This window comes from Carassius gibelio, chromosome A23 (genome assembly GCF_023724105.1).
Source record: "Carassius gibelio isolate Cgi1373 ecotype wild population from Czech Republic chromosome A23, carGib1.2-hapl.c, whole genome shotgun sequence".
Lineage (NCBI taxonomy): Eukaryota > Metazoa > Chordata > Actinopteri > Cypriniformes > Cyprinidae > Carassius > Carassius gibelio.
In genome coordinates this window covers 18,587,794-18,612,845 of record NC_068393.1, presented here as the reverse complement: position 1 = coordinate 18,612,845, position 25,052 = coordinate 18,587,794, and the positions used below count along the sequence as shown (strand labels likewise).

The 25,052-nt window shown below is 34.8% G+C and overlaps 2 protein-coding genes and 1 long non-coding RNA gene across 4 annotated transcripts in view; 1 reads left to right on the top strand and 2 right to left on the bottom strand.

The window, feature by feature from the left end:
- Nucleotides 1-1,074: 1,074 nt before the first annotated feature.
- LOC127944277 (broad substrate specificity ATP-binding cassette transporter ABCG2-like) lies at nt 1,075-19,085 on the bottom strand. Of its 2 annotated transcripts, none has more exons than XM_052540164.1 (16): nt 18,973-19,085; nt 17,392-17,597; nt 14,316-14,375; nt 12,761-12,875; nt 12,355-12,507; nt 11,782-11,939; nt 11,429-11,580; nt 11,251-11,352; nt 8,547-8,797; nt 5,935-6,017; nt 5,606-5,695; nt 3,797-3,921; nt 3,560-3,714; nt 2,194-2,283; nt 2,011-2,084; nt 1,075-1,927 (listed from the first exon to the last, which is right to left on the bottom strand). In XM_052540164.1, exons 1-16 carry the CDS (start codon nt 19,012-19,014, stop codon nt 1,777-1,779), a joined length of 2,007 nt encoding a protein of 668 aa, XP_052396124.1. In that variant the 5' UTR covers nt 19,015-19,085; the 3' UTR covers nt 1,075-1,776. The 2 variants fall into 2 exon arrangements, with proteins under 2 accessions (XP_052396124.1, XP_052396125.1); XM_052540165.1 differs by lacking the exon at nt 18,973-19,085 and adding an exon at nt 17,941-18,077.
- On the top strand, nt 19,053-21,337 carry LOC127944278 (uncharacterized). The gene is made up of 3 exons (XR_008150318.1): nt 19,053-19,201; nt 19,437-19,626; nt 20,836-21,337. It is a non-coding gene; the product is annotated as an uncharacterized LOC127944278 (long non-coding RNA).
- Nucleotides 21,115-25,052, bottom strand: part of fbxl5 (F-box and leucine-rich repeat protein 5) — a 16,148-nt gene continuing 12,210 nt past the window's right edge. Inside the window, exons 10-11 of the mRNA XM_052540163.1 lie at nt 23,259-23,407; nt 21,115-21,933 (exon numbers count right to left, since the gene is read on the bottom strand). Of these exons, the coding sequence (XP_052396123.1) occupies nt 21,857-21,933; nt 23,259-23,407 (226 nt within the window). The 3' untranslated portion in view covers nt 21,115-21,856. The remainder of the gene's footprint in view (nt 21,934-23,258; nt 23,408-25,052) is intronic.

The window sequence follows — 25,052 nt, the reverse complement described above, 5'->3', positions numbered from 1 at the left end:
ACATTTAGCTCACATCTGGTCACAATATGGTGGTACAGCCAAAGTAAACAGCTGTAAACACACACTCACACACACACACACACTTATTAACCGCAGGTTTAATTTCCTGTAATTGTATAAGTGTTTTGTATAAGGTATCAGTTTAACATTATTAACATTAGGCTATACAATAACATTAACAAGGAGTCACGTGACCGGTTGTGAACAGCTGCTAGTTTAAACGCACAACAGCTGTGTGTGTGTGTGTGTGTGTGTGTGTGTGTGTGTGTGTTTTGAGTTTATAGGCTTAAGATGCGATGCGCTTTCTTTTGAGTCAGTTTTTTAGATGGAAATAAATTTGCATTAAATTAACTATGCAATAAAATGTATTTTTTATTGCTGAGATGATAGCTAGACATAGTATGAAAACTATCATGTTCATAACATGCTGCTTTTTGTGGAAAACAGATAATATATTATAACATATACAGTAATATGCTGTAAACAGGGAACTTACACACTTCAAGTTGGAATCGAATCAAAAAATATATAGGCGACATCTGGTGGTGAAAATATGAAAAATATGACAAACAGTTTAATCTCACATTCTTTTGAACAGTGTAACTGTGTTTTTATGTTTTGTGTATTTATTCAAATGACTGAAAAGTCTCCGATTGCTGTAGAATATAAAAGTATATAAATATATAAAAAACACGTTTTCCTAACACAAAACTTTTTAAAATAAAAAAGATATAAGATACTACATTTTTTAAATAAATTAAAACACTTGTTTTTTAAAGAAATGTCAGCAACAAGGCTATAATGATTGCATTGATGTTTGATTTGTTAAAAGACACTGTAACTTATATTATAAAAGTTATTAATTTGTATCATCTTTATCTGTTTGTATGCATTGATTGTAATCTTTAAATTGTGAAAATCTGTACGTCACCAGTTAAAATCTCATGGATGATAAAGTAGCTTCAAAACAATAATTTTATTTTTTAATTTGGTTTAACTGATTGAGTGCAGGTGTGTTTCTGATAATGAGCATCACAGGAACTGAAAATTAAACGAAAAAAAAAAAAACAAGAGTTTTGCTTCAAATAATAAGAGCATGAGTTTTTATTAAAAATTGCTGTGTTAAAACAAATTACAAAATAAATAACAAAATATGTGACCCAGGACCAAAAACACAGTCATAAGGGTTGATTTTTCGAAATTGAGATTTTAAAATCAAATGAAATCTGAATAAATAATCTTTCCATTGATGTGTGATTCAATATTTGAAATCTGACGGTGCAAAAAAAAATGTAAATATTGAGAAAATCATCTTTAAAGTTGTTCTAATTAATTCTTAGCAATGCATATCACTAATCAAAAATTAAGTTTTGATATATTTATGGTAGGAAACTTACAAAATATATTCATGGAACACAATCTTCACTTAATATCCTAATGATTTTTGACATAAAAGAAAAATGTATAGTTTTGACCCATACAATGTATTTTTTGCAATTGCTACAAATACACCCCAGAGACTTATGTAAATGAAAAAAAAAACATATACAAGCAAACAAACCCAACTAAAAGGTGTCAAACTGGAGTAACTCCAAATTTCCATATTTATTTACTGTACTGTGACTGAATAATCTGTTAAGAGGAAAAAAAAGTTAAATATTCTGAACATAATAAAAACATATTTCTGTGTGTTTGATGTCCTTCAGCATTGGATGGTGTTTGAGCGGAGTTTGGTGGATGTTGTCGGAGTGTGTGAGGAAGATCACGAGCTTGTGTTCAGGTGAATTTCTTGATGAAGCGCAGCTTGAGGTAAGCGATGATGAGGAAGATGAAGGTCATGATTCCCAGAGCTAAATGATTCTGCCACAAACCCCAGGTTGAGTAATCGATGCCCTGATCGCTCAGAAAGTCCTCGCCTGTCGAACAGCTGCAATGAGAAACATTATCAAAAGTACTTTAGCATATCATATAACATGTGTTTGATGATTTAACTTTCAGATCGATACTCACACTAGAGTTTCTACACCGCTCGTGTTCCTCTTGTCACAGAAGGTGAGGCCGATGAACTCATTGATTTCCAAAGCCTGCATCAGCCATAAATAAACATTGTTTTATCATTTAACATCACCGACAGTAAGTCACATTTGAAGTCTTCTCATTTCAGAAGATGAAAGAAGAAATTAAAAGACTCACAGCGAGACCATAACGAGGAATACTGAGATACTTCAACCAGTTTAACCAGTTAACAACACTGGGGAGATTCACCAGCAGCCCTGAGAAGATCTGAAGATCACAGGGAGAATTAGGAATAAATATTACAGAAAACAGCACTGGAACGTGATCTTTACTTAACATCCTATCACGTTGCATGATAGCAACTGTTCATCACACTCAAATATTTACATGCAATTCTAAATACACACATTTACATATAAAATGCATGCAGAAATGAAAACCTTTTCATCTGTTAAATTGAATTGATGTTTTTTTTACTTCATTATAATTTCTGCCCACGATTTGGCAGTGCCACAAAACCTTTGGTGCTGGAGACGCATACCGAGTTTTGAAATGATACGCCAATACATTCATAAAATATAGCAAATATGTCAAGTTTCAAAAAGGCCAACACACATTTGACTCGGCGTGCTGTAGAGACACCAGTCTTGTGATGTTTGGCCAAACAGTTCAGAAGTTATGAGCAATAATAATAAGTTTTCCATGTCTCCAGACCACTAGGTGGTGCTGTGCCGAAACTGTAAGGGTTCCCGCAGGTTACGGTTAATATAACACTCACCAAGTTTGGACTAAAATAAACTGATGCAGAGATATAGCCAACCTTACTTCAACTTTGGCGAACTCTTCAACAAATTTCGCTCAATATTTATTCGTTCGCTCATTAATCGGAAACGGAAACTTGATTTACATGTTTTTTACTTGACATGGTATGAAGATGAAATGCTAAAATATTGGGTCTTGAACACTTGGTACTCAATTCAGAGGCACCACGTTTAAACCTCATAAAATGAGAAAAAGGCAACCAATTACCAAGACTTTTTTTTAGTTACAGTTATTTTTATGTCTAATTTAATATATTTTTATTATATAATTCTAAATAAATATACAGAGTACACACACATACTTTTTTGTATGCGATTAATCACGATTCATTTTAGATTATTTTCATATATAATTTCTGAAAAACTAGAATATAAAATATATTTACTTTATTTATGCAGTCATTATTCAGCATACTTACTTTTTTTAATTATTAGCATTTTTTTTACTTGTTTTAAAAATTACATATAACTTCGAAATTAACTAACTAATATCCTTTAATAAACTTCCCATTCCCTCACCTTTTGGTTTTCTCTTTTCAGCATTAGTGAGATGAGGGAGAGATTAAATCTAAATCAATAATAAATAATAATTGTCTTTGCAGTTATTGCAAATACTTATATATAAATGCATAAATGCCCCTTACCATGGTACACTCACAGCCTCATGTGGTATACACTGATTTATTATCCATGTTTAAACCTGTGTGTGTGTGTCTCTTTACCATCATAAAGACAAAGCTGATGGTCATGAAGATGTTAGCGATGGCCACCACCGTCTGATCAGCAGAGATGGCCAGAGTCATGGACGTGGATGTGTACGACACCAGAATGATGGAGAACAGGAAGAGGAAGAACGCCTCGGCAGACGCCTTCAGTCCTGCACAGCAAACACAAACGCATCTAACCACACGTCTGATATCAGAAGGACATGAATGATGCGATGACGGCGTGCGTCTCACCGATCATCCAGTACGCCACGCAGCTGAAGATGATGGCCGGGATAGTGCGCAGAGTCAGGATGTCAGACAGGATCTTAGACAGGAAGTACACCGATACTCTGTAGTACCCACTGATGTACTCGTGCCTGAGGACACGCCCACCACCACGACATCATCAATCAAGCAAATATTCAAATTACAATCAATCACCAAGAATGGCACAACAGAGCAAATAAGGTGTAATGATAATAAAATTCTTCCGCCAAACAATGTAGTTCCTTAGTAACAGTTGTGGTCGCAACAAACTGGTTGCCGAGCAACACACAGACGTAAACAAAGGTGGATGTTTGTAGAGTGACAGCTTCAAACGCAACTCAACCAATCAGAATCAAGAACCGGAACTATCCGTTTTATAAACGTTATTTTAAACTCAAGCTAATGCATTAGCGTATTGTTTAACAGGCTTTTTCAACAGATGCGTGCAACGTTTAACGAGTGAGATGTGTCCTCAGTGACTAATCTGCATTTTACGGTATTATCCTATTCTGTTAAAGTTATATATTCAATAATGTTTCTATTTTGTCCTGACTGTCTGCATTAAACTTCAGAATTCACTGAACTTCATTTAATTGATATGTCTGTTATTGGACGTTACATTTAAGTTTAAAAGTCAACGTGTAATCAAAGTATTCTTGGGGTATTTTATGTATTTTACATATTTATGTATTCCGAGTATTTAATGCTAAAGGGATAACAGAGTGTAACTGAACCCTGTATTTTGTCCATTTGGCTGTTTAAACCGTGCTTTAGAACTCATTTACACACAATGTATAGCATAGAGATATGTTCAGGATGTTTGCCTAACATTCAGTTGGCACGTTTGTTTGACGGGCAGTATTGGGCAGGATGTGGAATAGTGTTTTGTCAAAAAAAAAAAAAAAAAAAATTACGTTTTTAATCCGATTAACCGGGAAAAAAAATAATCGGCCAACTAAAATCAATTATTTAAATAATTGTTAGTTGCAGCCCTACTCAAGACCTTTGGGTTATAAGTCCAACTCTCTATTTTGTATTCCCCAAAAATAGTTTTTAAAACAAAACTTAAGAAATCTAAATCTTTAAACAAATCTTCTTAAAAGTCATCACAGATTACTTCTTAACCCTCTCAAAAATGGCTCTTTATCCATTTTTGACTTAATTCGAATAGTACAAAACTTGGTAAAGGTTTTGGGACTTTATATATGGAAAAAAATAAATAAATAAAAATTGATGATTCTAAAGGGTTAAATGGACCTGAAAATAAAAGTCACACTTGTACTGTTCACAGTCAAAAATCACCACATTACAGGGGATGAATTAGAAGCGAAACTAGTGACAATGTTTGGTACTCCTCACAAACAAAATCTAATACTGTAACATTTTTCGCGATGTCAACTTCAAATTTGGAGCACAACTTGTTTAGATCGATGGCTTTGATTGTCACACAGTTTTATATTGAAACCTTTGAAAAGAAAATTGACTTTTTATTTACATTTAGTTTTTCTGTACTTTTAGAACAATGCAAAAAATCCTATTTTTAAACAACAAAACAAAAATTTTAAGATTATTCAATTTTTTTACCTGCATGTCATGTGATCACCAGAGGAATTATATTTCACCAAATATTTGACAAATATTAATAAATCAAATAAATAGATGTGTATAAAAACTACAAATACTCCCACCAACAAAATACTCTACATTTGTTTACTTGCATAAGTTATTTAAACTTTTTTTTTAAGGAAGAGCTAGTTCTCATTTGTCTACTCTAGTGTGTGTGTGTTTACTCACACAAACAGATTCCTCTCTGCGATGAAGAGTTCAGCTGAGGAAACGGAGCTGAAGCACTGATTGACAGTGATGAAGAAGAGCACACCTATCCTGAAACACACACTACTGTTAGAGGGCAACTAAAGGGAGTTTTTCAAAATGTATGAGACACAAAGTATATTAAGTTGCAATACAATTTTACTCTGTAAATTAGATTTGAAAACAGCAGGCCTGAAAAGATCTCTTTTGATCATCAGATATTATCACTTGTAATTCATGCAGAAATGATTGCAAATATTATCACCGAAATACTGAAATACTTACAGAACTTTATGAATGTGTTTTCATACCTGTTTTGAATGCCGCTCGAATTATCCTTCACTCCAAAAAATATGACTCCAACAATCAGAGCCAGGAAAATCATCACCCCGATCTGGAGGAACAAGATAATCTCAGATTAATATAGAAATAATATCAACCCAAATCAAAATTAATCTTTATTTTCTTTTAACATTTATTAATATATAAAATAAATCTATATTTTCTTTTCACATATATTATGTTTAATGACAAAAAAGAAGAAATATAAATAAAATATTTCTATTTTTTTATTTCTCAGCAAAATATATTTTGAATATTCAGTTAATCAAACTGTTCATAGTTCATAGTTGACGAAAATCAAATAATGAATAAAATGCTAATGAAAAATTAACATAAATCATTTTGAAATGAAAAAATAAAAATAAAGCATCTATTGAAAAAAAAGAAATATTTTATGTTTACATGCATGAACTATTATATTTCACTAAAAAAAAAAAAACATGTTACTTAATATACAATCATTTTACTTAAAAAAAAGATTTTATTTTAGTCAGCTGCCAAGGAAACTTATAGTTTTCATTTAGTCATAGTATAAAAATAACTACGACTAATTAAATTAAAATTCATTTAAAAATAGACATTTAAATAACAAAAATAAAATACCTGACAAAAACAACAAAACAACTAAACTTTTAACTAACATTAAAATAAAAACAGAAAACATCTAAATAAATCATTTTGAAATAAAAATAATAAAAATAAAACAATAAAAACGAAAAAAGATTCAATTGTTTGTTTACCTGCAAGTTATGATAACATTAACCACGGTTATATTTCACTAAATTACCTGAATTATATTTCACTAAAACCTTTGAAAAAGTTACTTGAAATAAAATACCTGAAATAAAATATATTTAAAAAATTATACTTACTTTATTTCAGTTGCCAAGGCAAGTTTTAATTTACTGAACTAAAAATACAAATAGAAAATATATATATATATATATATATATATATAGACATAAACAGACATCTAAAATCTCCTCCCTGCCAAACTAGACTCTGCATTTAAACAATGGCAAGATAAGGGCATTGCTCAATTTGGTGATCTTTATATTGACGGTCTTTTTGCTAGTTTTAACGATTTGCGTTCCAAATTCAATCTTAATCAAGCTGACCTTTTTCGTTATTTTCAGATTCGACATTTTGTGAATGCCCAAAGCCCATCATTTCCACATATTCCATCTAAGTCTCCTGCAGACTCTCTGTTTGAAGCTCCCCTCCATTTACAAGGTTTTATTTCAAGAATATATACAATTTTCCTGTCCTTAAAAAATGTAGGAACAGACAAAGTTAAAAGTGGATGGGAAAAAGAGATCGGAACAGTATTCTCAGAGGAGTTCTGGAGCAATGCCCTCCATAGAGTGAATGGTAGTACCTCTTGTGCCCGATTGAGTCTTATACAGTTTAAGGTTTTGCACCGTGTGCACCTAAGCAGGGTAAGGATTGCTTCTTTTAATCCTACTTTTGATAAGACCTGTATAAGATGTCACACTGAAGAAGCTGATTTGACTCACATGTTTTGGACGTGCCCTACACTCACTGTCTACTGGTCAACCATATTTGATACACTCTCTCAAATATGTAACGTACAACTGAAGCCTTGTGCTGAATTTGCTATATTTGGTGCTCCAACTGATGAATCGAATCTGACTCGAAGACAACTAAACATTATTGCTTTTGCATCCTTATTGGCTCGCAGACGGGTGTTATTACATTGGAAATCTGCAAACCCACCTAAAGCATCGCATTGGCTTCAGGATCTGATGTTATACCTACATTTGGAAAAGATTAAATATTCAATTAGACGTTCCCATAAATTTTCATATGTCTGGCAACCCTTATTATCCTATTTCTCTGCCATAAATGTTCTTCCTGGGGAGTAGTGGGATTTACCTTTGTATAATAATTTTTTTTTTTTTTTTTTTTTTTTTTTTTTGACAAACTCATGGTCTTTGATGCTTCGGCATAAGTGCTTCAGGTGTTTCTCCAGGTATTTACATGTGTAAATATATAGGGCTTGTGTTTATTGTTGGATCATGGTTTGCACTTTTGATTGTGGTGTCCAGCTGTTTTTCTCTTTTTTTTTTTTTTTTTTTATTTTTTATTTTTTTTTTTTTTTAATATATTTTTTATTAACATTGCCAATGTCTAACTGTGGCATAATTTTATTATCTTAATTTATTTCATTATTGTATCATTATTATCATTATTTTCATCATCTTTTGAACTATTACTACTAATGAATATCATGTAAGGCAGATTGTTCTGGGTTGGTTGGGGAGGGATTGAAAATGTAAAAAAAAAAAAAAAATACAATTTGTATATGCAATAGCATTTGTCCTTGAAATAAAAATATATATACAAAAAAAAAAAAAAAAGACATCTAAAATTTAAAAATATAAAAATAAAAATAATTTAAAATAATAATAAAAACTATTATTCTAATAAACTAAAAAAACATTATGTGTTGTTAAATTACTGAAATACTGTCTTAAAATATCAAAGGGACAGTTAAATATCTCAGCTCAAATGCTGATAAAAAGATCTAAGGATGCCTGATGTTGACGGTGGCACTGACCTGAGCGAATGAGGTCTGTGGGTTCAGCATGAGGTTCCTGAAGGTTCTCTTGAGAACCCAGTTGAACTGATGGAAGAAGGACGTGCTGTAGGTGATGGTTCTGGATTTGGGTCGAGTACTGTAGTCCTGTCCTTGAACGATTCGCTCCAGCTCGCTTTTGGTCTGTTTGTAGCTGGAGCTGTTTTTATATTTCTCCACCAAATGGTCCTCAATGCCCTTTAAAGATGAACTCAGCCGCTCCTGGTCCATGTCTGACACACACAAACACATGTACTTAAACAAAAAACATCTCAGGTTACATGCAAGACCCTTGTGTCCTGAACAGGGAATGAGATGCTACGTATTGATGCTGCATAGTGATGATCCAAACCCAAATCCAGGTTGTAAAACCTGATAAAAAATGCCATTACACAAATATCCTCTTAAGGGACCTCTTTAAAAAGAGCCTGGGAGGACACGACACTCTTATTAGAGTGAGCTCTAAGGCCTACAGATGAAAGGAGTCTATGTACCTCATAAGAGAGAGAGATAGCATCTTGAATATACATATTGATAGCGTCTCTTAATGAGAAACCCTGTGCATGGAGGAGAACGCAAACATTATCTTATATGCGGCCGTCACCAAAGCACACTAAATGGTAAATGGACTGCATTTATATAGCGCTTTCAACAAACCACATGGCCATCCAAAGCGCTTTACAAGTTGCCTCACATTCACACACTCATTCATTCACCGACTTCGGCGTCTGCCATTCAAGGCGCTATCTAGCTCGTCGAGAGCAGCTGGGTTTAGGTGTCTTGCTCAAGGACACCTCGACACTTGGTCAGGTGGAGCCGGGGATTGAACCACCAACCTTACGGTGTTTAGATAACCTTCATGAACCACTGAGCCACTGCCGCCCATGTAGCATTGGGACGACTTGCGCCACAGGCAATAGAAACTTCAGGGCCTGAACAGGGCAAAGAAGAAACAGAGGGAGGAGGACAGACGTCATGAAGCACAACAACTTGGGAGCAGAATGACATGGACAAGACTTTGTGGACATAACCAGGTCTGGGTCTCAGACAAGGCCCGGGTCAAACTCCATGTATGGTTCACTCACAGAGAGAGCTGGCAGATCCCCTACTCCCCCCTTCCTTAAATCTTGCCCTGGAGGTCGTCCAATGTGCTGCAGAGTTTAGCTCCAACCCTGATCAAAGTCTGTGATTTTCTAATGATCCAAAAGACATTGATAGGCATTGATTAGCATGCTCAGGTGTGTTTGATTAGGATTAGAGCTAAACTCTGCCGGAAAGTGGCTCTTGAGCTCAAGATTTGAGGATCCTTGCCCTACACACTTGAGAGAGGCAAATGCTAACAAAAGTGCCACCTTCAGGACAAGAATCTGGTCAGGAATCAACTCAAAAGTTGGTCCTGACAACTCCTCGAAGATGACTGATAATGGCCGCAATGTAAACCCTCAAAGTAGATGTGCTCCAGGATCAAAATTCTCTTGCAGAAATCATTGCACTAAGAGAGAGCTGGTCAGCTGAATCCTACTCCTGATTAGAATATCCCACTGGGTTTGCTACACCAGGTAAGTCAAATCCAATAACCATGTCCTGGATGACCAACAACAGTAGTCATTCCCACATTCCTTCACTCTGCAAAGAACCACAGGAATACATTTGACTGGGGAAAATGCATACAATCTCAGATCCGGCCAAGGGAAAGTGAAAGCGCCGGGTATGACAGGGAAGACCAAATGGGACACTGAGTCAAGTCCTGCGATGCAGAGAGGTCTACCTCGGCCTTACCGAAAGACTCAAAATCTCTGCCACCATCTGGCAGTTCTGCATCCAGTCCCCCGACCAAGGTGAAAAACACCCGGTACATGAACCTACCTTTACCCCAGTGGAGACAACACACATGCCTGTTCAGAGTGTGTGTCCACGAACATCCCCGGTAGTTTATGTGAGACACCACTGCCATATTGTACATCCTGATTATAAAATGACAGTCCCAGTGGAAGCACAAGAGAAACTGCCGCCACAAGACCGAGATGTCTGCGACAAATGCCCACCGTGAGATGATGGCCAAGCTTGAAGCAGGCCAAACACGCTCGGATACTGGAAACACAAGCAGGTGCCAAACAGGCCTGCAACGAGATTGAATAGAGTGCGACCCCCAAGAAATTGGTTTTCTGAGAAGGACTTAAGATGCTCTTGAGGCAAAGAGACTGAAGGTGGTGGAGAAGAATTTCCCTGTTACACCAGCTCCCTTGTTTGACCCAGTCATCCAGGTAGTAAACAGTAAGGTAAGCACACGTTAAGCACACAAATGAGAACTGCTCCATACACTTGGTGAACATCCTCAGTGCCAGAGTAAGACAGAAAGGCATAACCCTAAACTGGTCCGACTTTCCCCCAAAGGCAAACCTCTGTATACCAGAAAGTGCATGGCTTTAAAATGTCATAATTAGGAATGATATTTATTCAGATCGTCATAACTGTGGGAACATTGTAGTTGTGCCCATGATTTAATTTGTAGGGATATAAAGCCACCAATGTCATAAACAATAACGATGATAAAAAATAATGATAGTTTAGGATAGCTTTTTAGATCTGATTAGAGTGAACAGGATTTGATTACGTTGATTACGTTGATTACAAAGTGGCTTTAATACTGCAAGAGAACAATCATACACAAGGGAAACTGTCGTACCCTCATTGTCGTTTAACTTGTTGAGAGTGACGGCGGTGGAGTCTCCATTGATGACATCCAGAAAGAAATCAGCAGGGTTGTTATGAGGTTCGCAGGTGTATCCTGACACACACACACACACGGATCAGTATCAGGATGTGGGGTCTGTTCTTGTGTGTGTATGTGTATGTTTTCATACCGATCTCCATGAAGTAGTCCAGGGCATCTTGAGCCGGCCCATGATACACCAGTCTTCCTCCCACCAGCAGCGTGAGGCTGTCAAACAGCCGGTAGATGGAGTACCGCGGCTGATGGATGGACAGGATGATGGTGCGACCGCTGTTCGCCATTCTTATCCAACCACACGTTAAACACACGGGACAGTTCAAACACAGAACGCAACGGTGCTGTAGGTATATCTCAAAACGAGGCAAAAGATTTTTAAAATGTAATTTAATTTAATAAGAAATAAATATCATATGCAAATATCTTTCTTGTGGTTCAGGTGTGGAATATGTCTGGTTTTGTGGGACGTCCCGTGTACAAACGTACTTCTTGAGCAGCATGAGGACAGAGTTAGCCGTACTTGCGTCCAGGCCGGTGGTGGGTTCGTCCAGGAAAAGCACGGGCGGATCAATGATCAGCTCCATGCCGATGTTTGTCCTCTTCCTCTCTCCGCCAGAAATGCCACGAATCAGCTGCGTGCCTACCTGTAAAACCAGCCAATCAGAGCAGCCCTGAATTCAAGTCCCGCCCTCTGAACCCAATAATGAACTAAAATACTGACTTTCTCAAATTCATCATGATTCCCATCAGATCACACAGAATTTTGTGTAACCATTTAAAAGAAAAAAGGATGTTTTGCTGCATCTGCGTTTACGATCGTCTTTGTTATCCTGTATATATATTTATTAAAGTGGAAATCAGTTGACTAAATATTGTAAAATTCACTGACTGCTTCACTTGCAATTTAAAAAGTAAAAGAGATTACTGTTTATTGATTCATAAGAATGCTAAGTTATATTTGTTTATGGTATAATAATTATCATCGTAGTTATGCATCAACATAAGTCTGTGTTGATTGCAAATTTAGTCAGTCAGATGAAGGTGTGTTTGGTTCGTTACCCTTGAATCGGCCACTTTGCTCAACCCCAGCTCCTGAATAAGCTTCTCCACCTTCTCATCTTTATCTCGTTGTCGGATCGACTTCGGGAGCCTTAAAGCCGCTGAGAAACGCAGATTCTCGCGAACGGTCAGCGTCCCCATGACCACGTCATCCTGCAAAAAAACACAAAGCATGATTTTCAGCATTTTCAGCAATTTCTGAACACACACGTGTAGTAAACGTCCTTTAGGAAGGAAGCAGATCGTCTCGCCACATTCTGGTGCGATTTGAGATTAAACAATCACTGGAGGAATACAGAATCCTGAAGAAAGCACAAGTGATACCTCACATCATATTTAGTTGAGGAGAATGTGCTGTGATCAGAAGAAAGGAAATGTGGTAAATTAGTGTTTGTGTGGTTTATACCTGCACTACGTATCCAGACAGACATTTGAAGTTCGGAGGTTGTGGAGCTCCGTCGATAAGAACCTCTCCAGAAAGACCAGCAGGATCCTTACGAGCAGCGAGAACATCCAGAAACCTTCAATAAAACACAAACAACATTATACAAACATATTAACTAAAACAAATTCTAAAATAGATTTAATTATATTTAGTATTTAGTTTTAATATTTTAAATATTTATTGTATTTTATAAATGTATAATTTTATATGATAAATGTATCAAATTAATTTAACTTGATTATGTTATGGTCTAAATATATTAAATTATATATAAATAAATATTTCAAATGAATTCAAATTACTTAATTATGTACATTTCTTAAAGTACAATAAAATTATAATAAAAGTACAATAAAAGTACAATAATGCAAGGACAGACAGACAGACAGAGATGGACGGACAGATGGACGGACAGACGGAAAGACATAAAGACAGAGATAAATGGATAGACAGAAGGACAGACATAGATACAGACAACGGATAGAAACAGAAAGAAATAGACAGAAAGACAGACAGAAAGAGATAAACAGACAGAGACAGACAACGGACAGAAACAGAAAGACATACAGACAGAGACAGATGGACAGACAAAAATAAAAAGAGGACAGACAGAGATAAACATACAGACAGACAGAGACAGACTGTGAGACGGACAGAAAGGCAGACAAAGGGACAGAAAGAGAATGACATACAGACAGAGACAGATGGTTGGACGGACAGAAACAGACAGAGATAAACATACAGAGAGACATTGATGGACGGACAGAAAGACAAACAAACAAACAAACAGTCAGACAGACAGAGACAGACAACAAAGACAGAAACAGAAAGACATACAGACAGAGTCAGATGGACGGACTAAAACATATAGAGGACAGACAGAGATAAACATACAGACAGACAGAGACTGACTGTGAGACGGACAGAAAGGCAGACAGACAAACAGAGAGAGAAAAACATACAGACAGAGACAGACGGATGGATAAAACAGACAGAGGACAGACAGAGATAAACATACAGAGAGACACAGACAGACGGACGGACGGACAGAAAGAAAACAGACAGACAGACAGAGACAGACGGAAGGACAGAAAGACAGACAGAGATAAACACAGACAGACAGAGACAAACAGACAGAGAGACAGACGGACGTACGGACAGATGGACATACAGACAGAGACATATGGGTGGACAGAGACAGAAAGAGACGGACAGATGAACGGGTGAACAGAGACCGAAAGAGAGACAGACAGAGATAGACATACAGACAGAGACAGAGAGACAGGCGGACGGACGGACAAAGATAAACATAAAGACAGAGAGAGACAGAGACAGACGGATGGATGGACAGACAGTGATAGACATACAGAGAGACAGAGACTGATATAAAGATAGGTATACAGACAGACAAAGATAGACAGAGACAGATGGACAAAGATAGACATACAGACAGAGAGACAGACATAAAGATAGGTATACAGACACAGAGACAGATGGACAGACAGACAGCTCTTACGATGATTTCCCGCTCCCGGTGGCTCCTAATATGGCGTTCAGTCCTGGCCTCATGATACCACTAGAGAAAATAGCACAGAATTACTTCATAATTATCATCACCACTTTTTCTTCATCATCATATAATCACATAACGCAAGATCAAACCAAAAACACATGGGATGATTGATTGAGCCTCATATGAAGCTGTTGCAGTTTCTCTTCGGAAGACAATTATATAAAAAGACTGTTGTTTGTTTGAACACAGTGAAAAAGATAAACTACAACAAATGATATCTGACCATATCAAGTGCTCATATGTCATATTTACCTACTAGACTATGTAATGTGACATAATTCATATTTATGTGTTGCTGATTTTTCGGGTGTGGAATACCCTGTGTATGATTGACAGATAAAATCATTTAATGAGTTCAGATCAGGAAATAAACATCCGCAGTCACGCACACTTACACAAGCAGCTGCATGGACACACAAGGGTTAATGATCAAACCTAAAACCTGCTAACTATGTCTCTTACACTGTGTAAGGGTCAGGAACTATGCTTTATCTAAAATGATTTTAAACAACATTTAAAAAATATATAAAATGTGGTTTATTGTATTATGTATATTAGAATGATACAGATTTAATATTTTAATAAATATTAAATATGTTTTAATAAATATTTATTAATATTTAAATATTATACTATTTAATTATGATCACAGTAATGGCCTTAGAAAATATTTAAATAATATATACATTTTAATAGGAATATTTGCAAAATAATGCAAAAAGGTAATTCTCATTAAGGTTATTATAGTTAATGAAAACTAAAACCATAAAACAATTTTTAAATAATATTAACTAAATAAAATAATAATAATAATAATCATTTAAAAAATTACTCATTATCAGTACTTTAACTTAATGTACTAAAATAACTCAAATCGAAAAAAGTTGCACAGATATTAAGAGACAAAATTGAATAAAAATGACAAATAAACACAACAAAATCACTAAAACTTTTACTAAAATTAAAAACAGAATGAACAGAAAACATAAAAATTAAAAAACTAATTCAAAATATAAATAAAAACTATATAACACTACCATGGAAAATATTAATTTATTTTAAATAACTAAAATTTATTTAAATGATTTTATTAAGCACATTTCTAAAAGTACAATTAATAAAATAAAATGTTAAAAGTATCTGATAAGGTATAGCATTTACTGTTTAAAAAAAAATATAATATAATATAATATAAATAATATAATATAATAAATTAAAAAGAAGAATGTTTATTCTAAATCCATAAGTAATTTAAATAAAATATTAATATTTAAATTTTTACTGTATGGATAAAAATAAAAGTATTGCATTCTGACAGGCAACTGTATAAATATAACAGGATCATTTTCATGACTGTATTATGGTAATGAGAACAGGATTTTTTTTTCACTACGGTAATGATAATTTGAGTGAAAAATGTGTTTGATCAAGAAAATAAAAATGCTAAAAATTTATTAATTAATCTTTATGCAACATACTATATCGGATTGAAATAATGTCAGATGTTTCAAGTGAACAACTGTGATTTTTTCCAGATTATTGTCCTGTCACATGATCCAAATTCTGTAACTGGGTCTGTTAAAGATGGACAGTAAAATGAGACTCTTATCTGACAGCAGGGCAAGAGTCAAGGTTTGATGGCATTCATCCGTCCACAACCTTTAAATCAAACACGAAAATAAAGTTTCTGCACTCTCACCGTGTTTACACCCTAAAAAAAGTCTCATTTATGGATTTATGGTTTTCCATCTGACGCCTTGTGAAACTATTGTTCAGCAGCGGCTGTCATGTCGGACAATGACCTGAACACAGTGGGTATGTATACGTAACAAAATCAGGTTATGAAAGCGTAAACATGACATGTGCACACTAACCTACAACCTTGCAATTATCTTCTCTATTTATTTCTTTACAACAAATAATAACCATGACTTTCATGCAAGGGCCGAATGTGACACAGCTGCTCTACGTTTTCAACAAATACAGAAGAAAACAAGCCTGAACACCAGATCTGATCTAATCCTGCAGGTCACCGGACGAACACTAAAATAAACCACATTTTTTACATTTGTACTAACCTAAAAACATAGAAATACTTAAAAACATACACAAAAACAAGATATTTTAGTATTATAGAGATACTAAAGATATAAGTATTTTAATTAATATTTATAATGTTTTATAAGTAGTATTATTATATGATATTTATATTAATATTTCTGTTTAATGTGTTCTGTATTTATGTTAAGTTTTAGGAATTTTTATGTGTGTTTTTGTCATTTTATTATTCAGTTTTTTAAATGTCTATAGTTGTTATTAATAATTGTAGTATTTAACATAAAAATATATATTTTTAATAATATTAAATTGTATTAATATTTTAAATGAATATATTTATATTTATTTATTTATTTTTATTTGAATTTTAGTTAGTTTTAGTCACTTTGTTGTGCTTTTTATGATTTTTAAAAAATATATATCTGAATAGTTTTTATACATTTTTATTTTAGTTTTAGGTATTTTATCAAGTTAAACTAAATGAAAATGAAAAACAGGCTAGAATTTATATATATATATATATATATATATATATATATATATATATATATATATATATATATATATATAAAGCTTTTGAGTTAAAGTTTATTTTATGCTATTTATATGGTTTAATGTTTTGTTTTCTTTAACTACAGTATAATAACTGTAGAAAAGTACATAAAACATACATATATACCAAAATATGATTAAAAACCATGTACCACTGTAACTCCATTATTCTCCTCAAGGTATTTTAATTTCACTGTAAGGTATTTTTTTTTTAAATACCCAGGTATTGCCATAATATTGTATCAAATGGTAATGCATTGGTGCTTTAATATATATCAGAATTCTGAAATTCATGAACCATGGTATTTATAATATGCTACTCCAAGGTGCTTACCATGGTATTTTTTAAATGCCCCACCATTTAAATACAGATAGATCTGACACAACACCCAAAGAGTGAAAGACTCACTTGAGCTCGATGAGGATGTTCTTCTGCGTGAGCTTCCTCTTGCACAGGAAGCCGCTCTTCATCTTCAGGCTGTAGCTGATGCTGTGGAAGCTCACGGTCGCTCCTCGTCTGGACGATGAAGAGGACATCCTCCTGGACACACTGTTCTCCAGATGTCCGACTCTGCTCATCTGAACCGCCGTGTGTGCCATCACACCTGAAGAACCCTGAGCCACAGAAACCATCAGCTGTCACAACTATGTGAGTAAATCATTACAGGACACACATCTGTCTCTAGAATCAGGGTCATCTGGATGTTCTGAGTTAATAAAACCAAGTTTCCGTCCCAGAACTATCCGCTTACATCATTTTTTAAACAAGCAATTAGTAAAACTGTATTGAAATAGATACAGTATCACTCCAAATACAACACAGCCTTCAATATATCGGAGTAAATACATAAATACAATGGAAGAAACGTCAGATTTTTGTTGTTAAGTATGTCCGGTAAATATCGATTAATCGACGATTATCGCACGCGCTATTCGGAGGAGCCGCATTTACACTCACCTGAAGCAGAGCCGATCCGCAGCGCGCGTGCCCGTGGGTATTATGTGAGGAGCGAGTGCGCGCGCGCACGTGTGTCCAGTGAGGAGAGAAAGAGAGAGAGAGAGAGAGAGAGAGAGAGAGAGTATTTATGAGAATGAGGTTTCATAAAACACGTGTTACGAATAGCGGAGCTATATAACTATATATATATAAAAATATTCACTAGAATTTCTTGATGAATATTATGGATTTTTATTCTAAATTAAATAACTAAAGCAATGAAAACTTCAAAGAAACAGTGTCCAATTACAACATACACACATTTTACCTTAAAAGTTTTCTTCAGTTACTTTTGCTTTTATATAACCTATGCACATCTAAACTAACTAAATTATATTTTATAACTATATTTTACAAAAGCACATCTGCTGGTCAGCCATCAGACAAAGGACTTCTTGGCAAAAATAAAACATTTGTTACTCCTTTACATCATTGGAGTTATTCATATTGATCTTAAAACATTAAAAGAGAACTTACATGAACCAAAAATTAAGCCATGCCATTTCTATGAAATAAAAATTAAAAAACAAAAAGCATAAAATTATGAAACAGCCTCTTCCTATTGTTTTATTGACTCTCAACAAGTTACACAAGTTTCTGTTTGATAATTGCACGGCTCCTGAACTCTGTCCACATACGTTATATAAACCTTATCTAACGCTCACTCACTAGAGGTGAATACTGAGGACATAAACCATAAAACTGATGAAAAACAACAGCTTAAGATGCCAAATGTCTGTCTCACTTTTCTTCTGTATGCAAATGCACACTAGTGCCAGGAAAAAGAGACATGATGGTACAGTGTGCACTCAGAATATTTGAATTCATTTTACTAGCTGGTACTATTCTACGGTAAGCAACCGTGTGTCTCTCTGCGTATAGGTTTCACGTTAAAGCAAGCTTCAGTTCAGTCTCTCGTTATCTCTGTCCACACACACACATAAGAGAGTCCCGCCCACTCACACACACACCAGGAAAAGAAAGAAACGAAACTGTTTGTGGATTCCCTTTAACACCGAGCTCCTTGTTCTCCATGCAAATGGCATGTGCTCGGTTTGCCTCCAGGACCTGCAGGAACACAGCTGGCCTCAGAGTCAACACGATTCCTGATGTGGGACAGATCTGGAAGAATCCAGGGCTCCAGATCCAGATGAATCCACCACTAAAAACAGGGTCTGGGATGCTACAGAACGAGCAGAGGCACTGCTTAATGTGGCCAAAGGTTGGTTTGAATCCAATGAAGCACCTGTTATTAATATGCAATGCATAAACAAGTCATGTTTCAATGAATCTAGACAGTTACAGTAGAAATGGGATTTTGATTAGGGATTGTTGGCATGGACTTGGTTCCACAACTATGCAGATGTTGCTCAAAAAAAGACTCATCTGAAAACAAAGACACTATGATACACCAAAGCAATGATAATAACAGAGACATTGCTAATTCTATTTGCCAGAACAGTCAACAGGTTACGACTTCTGAAATGCCTCAAGTGATCCAGTGATTCCCAGAGGAAGCTGAAAGAGTCCAAGCTCAAGAGACGGAGCTGAAGGAAATCCAAAAGGCATCACGTGGCCTCAAACTGAGATTAAAAAGTGGAATCATTTTCCAAACACTTTCTCCAATCCCAGATTAATAGACATAAGGTATGAGAAGATGACAGGATCTTTACCAAACTGCTCAGTGTTCACTGTTCGGTGAACAAATCTGTTGTTGCCTTCAAACCAATTCTATTCTAAAGTTTGGCACATTCTTGCCACACCAATGTTTAACCTAAAAAGAATTTCCATACATCTAAAACCAAAAAGTACAGACTGTTTCACTGATGGAACTTGCAGAGAAAACCAGTCACTGAAATACCGTTAGAACTGGTGGATTTTAGCATCTGTAAAATTTACGGTAAAAGAAAACGGTAGCTGAGGTTGCCGGAATTTTACTGTAAAAAAAAATACGGTAACATTTTAGGTTTTACGGTTTTATCTTAAATTTACAGTTAAATACCATAATTTCGTCAACTCGTATAATGTTAATATACCAACCTACTGAAGTACTGAAATCTGTTTTGTACCTTTTGTAATACACTGATAACCACCAAATACATGTGGTGATGAGAAAGTCACGTTATGAACCAAAGCCAATCACAAGCAGCTTTTAAAAATAAATAACATGCAAAGGTGCACAGTGTCATTCACACAAACACTAATCACCATCATGGTGACACTCATTAAACTGAAATATGGAATAAACTTTCATTTAACATTATACGTAACATACAACCATAATAAACAACAGATAAGAAAAAAACTAATAAACAGTAAATTTTACAGGGATGTTCCAAGAATTCTCTACGCTGCATTTACATTTTTGTTTTATGTTTTTTTTCTTTAAAATAACATCAAATTCAAACAAAAATGGAAATGCAACGTAGAGAATTCTGGGAACGTTGGTTTTTCCCTGTAAAATTTACAGTAACTTACCGTTAACCATTTAAGAGGTTTGTACTGTAGCATTTTCACAGTTTTTAACGTTTAAATCACGGTAATTTTTTACAGTGTAGAGTCGGTAAGTGGACTGAGGATGAAAGAAGGATATAACTACATATCGGATGATGATCGAAAAAACAAACAACTTGTATTTCAACGCTTGTGCATTTTTTTTTTTCTTCATGCTTTGGAGAATCTATTTGTACTTTGGTTCTCTATTTAAATTCGTTTTACATTTTACACTTAATCGTCACATTGGTGCCTGCTTCTGATGTTGATTTTGACGGTAAAGTGAAGTTAGGCGTTAACCTTTCAGGCATGCTTTAATACTTACCAAGTTGTTCCATGTCTAAACAAATGTCTTTCTTTCAGGAAGATATGTTGATGAACCCAAGCGCTGTTGAATTTCACACATCTACATTTTCAAACTTGCCCATGTTTTGCGGTCATCGAAAACAAACACCATTGACTCTCACAGCAGTCTCGTAAATAAACACAAACCAGAAAGTTTGAATATACAGAGGCAGAAACACAATACGACTTCAATCTGCGTCTTCTGCTCAAATGGCTTGGAATATAACATCGTATGGATACTTTCGTGATGTTGTTTTGGAGTTCGACAACCTCAATAAAGACTTCAACGCAGACAAATGTTATCTCAAGGTGCTTTTAATGGTCAGCTAATGAACTCAAAAGAAACGGATCATGCAGCATTAATAACAAAATGAAGAATGAGTGGATAATTAAGGAGTTTAACTTACCCAGGACTTATTACAGCATACAACCCAATTTATCTTGAATTAAAGGGAAATGCTCATACTTTGACACGGTTGCCAGATATTTAATGTTTCGCTCAATAAAGCTCTGGAGAGAATTTTTGTGATTTCATTATGAACACTGGTTATTAACTGGTTTGTTTGGCATCGTTTCACAACTCAATGAGCTTGTGAACTAAAACCTATTAATTAATTTTCCTATTCACTACCTCATTAATCCAGAAAAGAGGAACCAAAGCAGGTGGTTTTAACATTAAATCTAAAGTAATGGATCAGTAAAGTCAGAACTGAGCTTGAGATGGACATAAATATGCCTGGGTGAAACACTACAAACAAAAACAAAAAAACGCTGGCATCTTTAAGCACTCAAAAGTTTCAAATAAAGAGCATCAGAAAATCCTGTGGGCAACTGAATTATTTACACATATAGTACATCATTTAGTTCCTTCACAATCGCTCTCAGGTGAAGGTTTGTGATGTCGGATTGAAGCGTTTTTGATTTTAGGGAAAGTTCAAATTGCGTTGAAGAGCATCTCGAACAAATTTCCCGATTAAAGTGCACATGGATGAGAGATTAGAGAGGGGTGGAAAGAGAGATGAATACAGACTAAAGAGCATCACTCTCCGGATCGACAGCAAGCCCTGAAGCCACACTGTAGATTCTGACACCCACTGGCCGTATCAGCATGAGGACCTGCAGAACCAGAGGAGAACATGTTCAAAAAACCCCAAATAAATAGACAAAGCTCTCAATGCATGCACTGGAGCTAACAGTTTGAGTAAATGAATCCACTGACAGCATTTAGTAAACGGATAAAAATTAAATGCACATCTAGAACTGCATTCAAGAGCACAGAAAACATGCTAAAGGTGGATAAAAAAATGCAACTAGTCTATGAAGTCAGATTAAGACTGCGTTCATAATAACCCACACTTTACTTACCAAGACGACATCATACTTGGGTTTGGATTTCTTATGTGGAATTGTGTGCATTAAAGTTAATTTGCATTTAAATAAAACAGGAAAATATAGAATTGATAATATACATTTAAAAAAAACTACAGTAGAATTTTAATGATGCAAAAATTATGGGTATTAAGGTATTTTATATTTGTTTTATTTTTATTTTTAGGAGTGTACAGCAGTCCGTAATATTTTGAATCCTTTTTTTTCCGATAAAAATTTAAAGATTTCGGTAAAGTTTTATTTTAAATAATCATTTTAGTCTGTCTTCTACGGAGGCCTGTTTCTGCCACTAAGTAAAAAAGGTAACTGCGAATTTTCAAAATTCAAATTTTTTTTAAACTGTGTGATATAATCTCGCAAATCTGACTATTTTTCTTTTGCAATCATGAGTTAAAAAGTCATAATTGTTAGATATAAACTCGCAATTATAAGAACATATATCAGTCCCCCCCCCCCAAAAAAAAACAATTGGACTTTAACACGCAATTCAAGTTTATATCTCGCAATTCTGACTTTTTTTCTCAAAATGGCAAGTTTATATCTCGCAATTCTGACTTTCTCAAAATTGCATGATATAAACTCGCAATTGCTTTTTATAAAGTTAGAATTGCGACATACAAACTTGCAATTGTGAGAGAAAAAAAAGTCAGAATTGCGAGATAAAAACTTGCAATTGCGAAAAAAGTCAGAATTTATATCACACAATTCTGAGAAAAAAAAGTCTGAATTGTGAGATAAAAAAAATCGCAATAAACTTTTATTCAGTGGCGTTAAAAGGCTTCCATAGTCTTTTTCCGTCAATGATAATGCATGTTGACAGTCACCGTTATCGTTTATTGACCTTACTGTTGTCTCATCAATGTCTCGTCATTGTCATAGAAAAAAAGCATTGTTTCGTCATACTTTTCGTTAACGAAATTAACACTAGTTTGTGAGTGAGTTATGTAAGTTGTAAGTTCATCATAAATAAATAAAAGCAAAGACATCGGTTATTCATGTAGATTTGTGTTATTCTTGTATGCACTATGGTGTTCTGTCTATGCGTGTGTTACCGTTAATGTTATCACAGTAGTAAAAGTGTTCGATGTTGAGGGAGGGGCAAACAGACACCAGCTCCTGAAGCCCCGCCCCCGTGATGAGCAGACAGCCGGACAGATTGAGATGCACCAGCAGAGGGAGTCCTCCACGCTGAGACAAACACCTGCAACAAACACACAACTCCCTTCAAACACTGGACATATATATATACATATTATAATTTATAATTTAACTTTTGAAACAAGGGAATGTATTTAATAGCATATTTGCTTTTACCGACCATAGGGATGTAACGATTCACTCAAGTCACGATTAAAATCACGATTTGTTTATTTTTTAACTAAATTATATTTAAGACAAATTATGAATTAAATGTGTCCTTTATGCTCTTTTTGTTGTTTTTGATTGCTTCCACTGTCCTCATCTGTAAGTCGCTTCGGATAAAAGCGTCTGCTAAATGAATAAATGTAAATGTTTTATTATTGCTTGGACAAAATGTTGTACATTTCTTTGTGAAATTGAAATATAACTATAATAATAAACTAATATAGCTCTTTTGTTGGTTTTGATTGTTTTTGTTCTCTTAATTTGTGAGTCGCTTTGGGTAAAAGCTTCTGCTAAATGACTAAATGTAAATATAATGTAAATGTAAATAAAAAACTAAATATAAATTTTTAAAACAAGCCCCAAACCAAGTAAATCAGTAAAAAAATTTATTCTTATAAACAAAATAATGCTTCGTCTGTGCTCTTTCAATTTAAAATTTAAAACACATCTCTTCCATCTTTATTTGACCCTCTAACTTTAACACTCACTATTCTAATTTTATTCTTTAAAAAATCTAACTACCTTTCTAATCTTTTTGTATTCTATTTTCTTTTCATTTATTATGCAATTATATATGTGTGTGTATGTGTAAAGACCTCTAACTAGCTTGCTCTATTCTTTTATTTATTTTATTCTATCGGTTTTCTTTTTATTTATTATATTAGTTAAAATCCCATGCTACGTGTACTGTGTTAACCTAACTGAGACTAGTTATAGCACTTATATATCATTGCTCTTTTTGTTGTTTTTGATTGCTTCCACTGTCTTCATCTGTAAGTCGCTTTGGATAAAAGCGTCTGCTAAATGAATAAATGTAAATGTAAAATGAGGAAACCACTGTATTGTGTAATCACAATCCAACCAAAGATGCTGGATACATTCAACATGAGCAGCTTTTAATCTAAATTAAATTGTATATATTCAAAATTTGAATCAAAAACAGAATGGTTTGACTTAAACTAAACATAAAAAATAACTTTATGAAACAGAAACAGCAGACGAGCTGAATGAGACGCAGATTCACTCTCTGCCAGCAGGTGGAGCTTAAAGTGTTTCCCTGGTTACTGCTGTAAACAAAGCAGTTACGAACACTGCAGCAGGTGGAGCTTAAAGGGTTTCCTTGGTTACCACTGTAAACAAAGAAGTTACAAACACTGCAGCAGGTGGAGCTTAAAGCATTTCCTTGGTTACGGCTGTAAACCAAGCAGTTACAAACACCGCAGCAGGTGGGGCTTAAAGTGTTTCCTTGGTTACCACTGTAAACAAAGCACTTGCGAACACTGCAGCAGGTGGAGCTTAAAACGTTTCCTTGGTTACGGCTGTAAACCAAGCAGTTACGAAAAACGCAGCAGGTGGAGCTTAAAACGTTTCCCTGGTTACAGCTGTAAACAAAGCAGTTACGAACACCGCAGCAGGTGGAGCTTAAAGCGTTTCCTTGGTTACCACTGTAAACAAAGCAGTTACGAACACCGCAGCAGGTG

Excerpts from the sequence above, each read along its gene's own strand:
- LOC127944277 (XM_052540164.1), bottom strand. The coding sequence starts at position 19,014 with ATGGAGAACAAGGAGCTCGGTGTTAAAGGGAATCCACAAACA. Across the intron at positions 3,715-3,796 it reads CGTGGCGTACTGGATGATCG|GACTGAAGGCGTCTGCCGAG; the intron begins GTGAGACGCACG and ends TTTGCTGTGCAG. Across the intron at positions 1,928-2,010 it reads AGCGGTGTAGAAACTCTAGT|CTGTTCGACAGGCGAGGACT; the intron begins GTGAGTATCGAT and ends TTCTCATTGCAG.